The sequence below is a fragment of the Heloderma suspectum genome, chromosome 3 (genome assembly GCF_057233095.1).
Source record: "Heloderma suspectum isolate Gila_16-S chromosome 3, 16-S_ref, whole genome shotgun sequence".
NCBI lineage: Eukaryota > Metazoa > Chordata > Lepidosauria > Squamata > Helodermatidae > Heloderma > Heloderma suspectum.
Genome location: NC_139460.1, coordinates 233157434 through 233162500, shown reverse-complemented (window position 1 = coordinate 233162500; position 5067 = coordinate 233157434). Strand labels below are relative to the sequence as shown.

Sequence of the window (5067 nt, the reverse complement as noted above, 5' to 3'; positions counted from 1 at the left end):
GTGTGTCTGGGCACACGGTTGAGTGGGTTTTGAGCAGAGGCTCTAACAGATGGTGTGGAGCTATAGGTGCGCTCTCTCTCTCTCCCCCGCTCTCTCTCTGTGTCTCTCGTGCGCGCTCTCTGTCTCTCGCCCCCTCCAGTCTCCAGACTTGGGGGAACCGTCGTGCCTGACCGGATTGTGAGCAGCAGCAGCAGCAGCAGCCTGGCTCCACTATGCAGCTCGTGGAAAGGCTTTTCCGCTCTCTAGCCGCTCCTGCCCCTCCCCCAGCCCGGCCTCTCCTGGAGAGCGAGCGAGAGCAGCCCCCGCGCGCTGCATTTTCCCTCACAGGCTGCCCTGGAGAGATTTCCCGCGCGCGCCGGTTTGCCTTCACGGCGACGGAGCTCGGGGACGCAAGCGCAGCGCCGGAGCCGCCTCTCTTCCTCCGGAAGGCCGCAACTAGCTGTGCCTCTGCACAGCCCCTGCCACCCCCACCCAGGGGGTGCCTCCCTCCTCGCCTGCCTCGGCTGCTTTGCCTCCCCACCCCCGCCCCCTTTTCCCCTTCGCCCAGCCTGGGCCTCAGCCGTCTGTGCTCCATGAGGTCACTTGCTTCCATCCCCATTACTGCAAGCTCGTCTGCCTTCTTAGCAAACGGACAGAGAGGTGGAGAAAAAGGGGAGAGGAGGATCTCCCACCACATCTACGGTTTTCAGCCCCCGCCATTACCACCTCCGCCGCCACCGCTTCCCCGCCACAAGTGTGAGGAGGAAGGCGGTCTCTCGTTCTCGCCCACCTACCTACTGTATCGTATACCCACTTTGAGCCACTTTTGCTTGTTGACAATACCACGGTGGTTGGCGGCGTCCTTTCCAAAGAAAGCCTGCAAAAGTCCTAGTCACTGAAGCGGGGACATGGCCTAGTTTTCCAAGTAGTAACCTTCTAAAGCAGGTATCGGCTGGAAAAGCCTGAAGTAATATATGACACCGCAGACATAACAAGCAGTCAGTGGCTGCAAATGTTTGTTGTTGCAGCACGCCATATAACTTCTGGTGATTGTTACTTCGCCTCTGATGAATCCGCGTATTTAGATGTGATTTATTTTTTATTTTGTAGCACCAACAGAAATCCATAAACTGTCGGTTCAGCGCCATTGACTCTTTGATCAGTTACTGGGCTATTCCTCCCCCCCCCCCTTCCTCCCCGTCAGCGAAGAGAGATTAAAAGCCTGTATTTTCAGCACTGGAGCTACTGCAAAGGTCCGTAGCTTCAATTACCAATAAAAGCGTGCTTGAAAATGTTAGCCTCTTTCCTTTTCTCTTTCTCTCTCCCCCTCCTTTATTCGAGAACAGCGAAACTTACAGAGCTGCCTATAGTAGCCTCTTAATTAGCCTACAGCGATTTCCGAAAACATTTAGCTGCTATGTACAAAGGAAATAAAAAGACATTGTCAGTTAGAGAGCGCTCCAGAGTTTAAAAGGGTGCTTCTCTGTAACCTATTGAAATAATTATTGGAGGGCACAATGCCTCCGTCTTTGTCAGACGACCGGAGTTTGCCTGTCAGATCGGGTTTTGTCCAAAAGAACACTACTCATTTACTACTGGAGGCATTTAAATCCAACCCTGTTTTTGTCAAGATCACTGAAAACTTTCTGGTTTTAAGAGGGTAGGAAGAAAGAAGGTTTGAAAACTTAAACAAGCTAGAATTGTATCCCAGGCCAGCGATTTGGAAAGCCTGTCATTTCTTTTGATTAATATTTTTAAATTTTGGTGTTTTTTTTTAAAGAAATGGTAGAGGACACACCTCTCTTTTACGGCTCTTTTATAAAGAGAGCCAAAAATGTACTGGACATTTTATACAGGAGTAGCGCATCTGGAATTCTGTCTTTTCTGATGGGCACATGTCCCCCGAGTTTAAATGTGTGGGAAACATTTTGTTTTTTCAGAAGGGTGGAAGTAAACTGAAAAACCACCAAATGTGTCTCCCTGGGAAAAAAAATTAAAAAGTAAAAAAAAAGTTGAGCCATCCAACTACTAATAGGCAGCGGGGGTGGGGGTTGTTTTGACTTTAATTGTCTTACAGGAATCCTGATAGCACTGTACTTATCCCCCAGAAAGTTGACCAAGACAGGTTAAATAATTTAATAAGGACCTGCTTGTAATTATGTTATTTACAAGGGACGACAGAGGTTTGAAAAAGAAACAGGAGCTGATCTCAGGGAAAATGGACGGGTTTGGGTGACCCCTGGAGCATAGAGTTTGAATTATGGAGATGGGGGACTGCGAGGTGAATCCGGACTAGTGGAGAACAAGATGACTTTTCACCTCAACACATTTAACTTTTACATACCAAATAAACGTCTCAGGAGACTAAATCATCCCATTTTAAAAGGGTAAAGAAAAGATCAGAAAAATACAAGCCACCTTCGAATCCAGCATGTCAAGCTTAAGAGTTGCTTTTCTTCTTGTCACTGGTGTTACAAAGTTAATTCTCCAGATTGTTTTAAAATAAAATTGGGCTAATACTGAAAGATTTCCCTCCCTTGTCACCTCTCCTTTCCCCAATATCAATCACATGGAAATCTGACTCCAGAGGGCAGCATATTAATAGGTTCACGGTAGTAAGAATAAAACTATTTCACTTTCTAAATATTTATCAATAGTATGGGATTTTAATTAACACATCAAAGAGGCTCAAAGAAGAATAGGCGGGTCATCAGACCAATGAAGAGTTCCATTCCCTCCGAAGTGGCAGTAGGACACAAACTCAGCAAGTCACACAACTCTAAGAAAAGCTTAAACTTTCTCACCTGTTTGGTCATTGAATCTATTAGCCGAACGTACAAATCCTGTTCCGTTCTAACTCCTGCCAAGAGGGAAGAAAAGCAAAAACAAAACAGAGATCATCTCATCAGAAAAAGCAAGGCAAGGTACACAGATGACACAATGGATACACGAAAACAGCCAGCAAAACATTATGTACAATGTATCAAACCTTACATAAAAACGTGTGGGGTGGGGTATGGGGAGAGAATTCAAATAAAAATCTAGACTGAAGGGTTGTGGCTGCCTAACATGCATGACCCACAGAAACATGAGACAGTTGCCTTGACTGAGATAACTGAAGTATGCATGTTTCATTATACTGGCCTTGGGTTATCATGAAGTTAAAACAAAACAAAAAGACAAACACTAGAAATAAGCGCTAACTCCATGGGCTCCTGAATATGATTTCCCTTGTCAATATTTGCTACTCAACTTCAAGATTCTTTTGGTGTAGGATCTTTTACATCTGGCATGTCAATCACAATAATTAACATTAATTTGTAAAACGGGGGTGGATCTCTTAAAAGTGATGTTGTGCTGGAGAAGATATTGATTCTGGTTTTTTGTTTGTGTGTGAGTGCGCGTTTTTTGTTACTTTCTACTTCAAGACCAGCCGGTTAATCATGTAAAGTACCATTGACTTATTGATCGTTTATGTTTTGTTTTCCTTCTATGCCATAAGAAGAGTCGTGTTCACAGTCATGTAATTTTAATCTCAAAATCTTTATATCCTTTGTTTATTTCTTTAAGGATTCCAGAAAGAGGGTGGCAATTTTCTACTACATAGAGATACAACAACAACAATAACAGCAACAAAGGAGGTAACAATGAAGAAAACTTACCATTACTGTACAATAGCTGGAGTTTATAGTGAATTCCATTGTTAGTTTTTTCATTGTTTGGCTCCTGCAAGTAATGACAAATAATTCAATTTTATTTTATTTTGATCATATATATGTGGATATATATATAATCTCGAAGCTGGCATCTAGGTGCCTATATGAGCAGATTTCGGTAGCACCTCTCCATTACCGTGTTTTGTTTTGTTTACCTATCTTTGTGGCAGTCAAGGTTTGTTTGGTACCTAAAATGTGACTTTTCGCTGTTAAAATAAGCCCATTAGGCTGAGGCAACTTTGTAAACTAGTCTTAGAGGCCAACCCCTGGCATTAGAACTTGGGGGAACTACACGTGGTTTGGACGCCTCTGGAGTCCCGTTATAACTGGCAGTGTCTAAGTCAAGGTGAAAATTATCTTTAATCGTTTGAATCAGACTTAAATCACATTTTTAATGGTTTAGGTGGGAGGGAGGTTACATAAAAAACTTACTTTCTCTTTTTCCACAAAGTCCACAAAAGCTGTCCTTTCAATTTCCACTGGCTGTCCCTGCCTGTCGTACAGAGCTAAGACGAAGTGGAAAAAATTGGATTTTCTGAGATTGGAAGGCGGCTGTTTCTCGAAATGTGCCCGAGCCAACCCCACACCGCTGCGGGGAAAAAAACAAGATAATGTCTCGGTGAGAAGTGGAGACACCGGAGAAACAGAGAGTGCAGGGACTTGGGGGTAGGGGTGGGGTGGGGGACGTCTTCTGATTTAAAAAAAAAATCGGGAGATGATGAGAATTACATTTGGGAAAAAGGAGAATTTCTTGATTTGTCGCTATAGCCGTAATATGATGTAATGAAAAGGAAGAGCGGGAGAACACGAGAGAGAAAGAAGGGGGGGGGGGAGCGGTGTAGGGGGGGGTATTGAAGCGGAGTTCAGGGAGATTGTAATTGATATGGAGTATTGAGGGCGATTTACGGTCGGTATGAGAAACACAAGAGAGGAAAGGGAAAAAGGATAATTTGGCACACGTACCTTTGGGCGGCTGTGTTAGCATCCACTACCCCAGCGGTATGCATCCATGAACGGACTGGGTTCATTCCACTGCCCAGCGGTTCTTCTTTCATGGTCGTCCCACCTCGTGGTATATTTTCCTGAATCCCAAACATTAAAACAATTTTGGGGCAAAACCAGCTCCTAACCAAAAGGGGCAAAAATGATGGCAAATGTCAGATAAAGGGGGTGGGGGTAGCAGTTGATTGTTGTTTCTTTCTCTGGCTTGCCCCCCCCTCTCCTTTCTTTCTCTCTCAGTCTCCCACTCTCCTTGGCGACCGGAATATAAGAGATGACTTTACTCCCCACGATCAGTAGGAGAAAAGCCCAGTTCAAGTCGTCTTTCCGTCTTCAATCTGTCCTGTATTGGCACGACATAAACAATATACTG

The 5067-nt window shown here is 44.5% G+C and overlaps 1 protein-coding gene across 1 annotated transcript in view; it reads right to left on the bottom strand.

Annotated features, from left to right (window-relative positions):
* EBF3 (EBF transcription factor 3) overlaps positions 1–4792 on the bottom strand; it is a 198241-nt gene extending 193449 nt beyond the window's left edge. The window contains exons 1-4 of the mRNA XM_084841941.1: positions 4659–4792; positions 4128–4284; positions 3642–3705; positions 2784–2839 (exon numbers count right to left, since the gene is read on the bottom strand). Of these exons, the coding sequence (XP_084698067.1) occupies positions 2784–2839; positions 3642–3705; positions 4128–4284; positions 4659–4792 (411 nt within the window). The remainder of the gene's footprint in view (positions 1–2783; positions 2840–3641; positions 3706–4127; positions 4285–4658) is intronic.
* Positions 4793–5067: the final 275 nt, after the last annotated feature.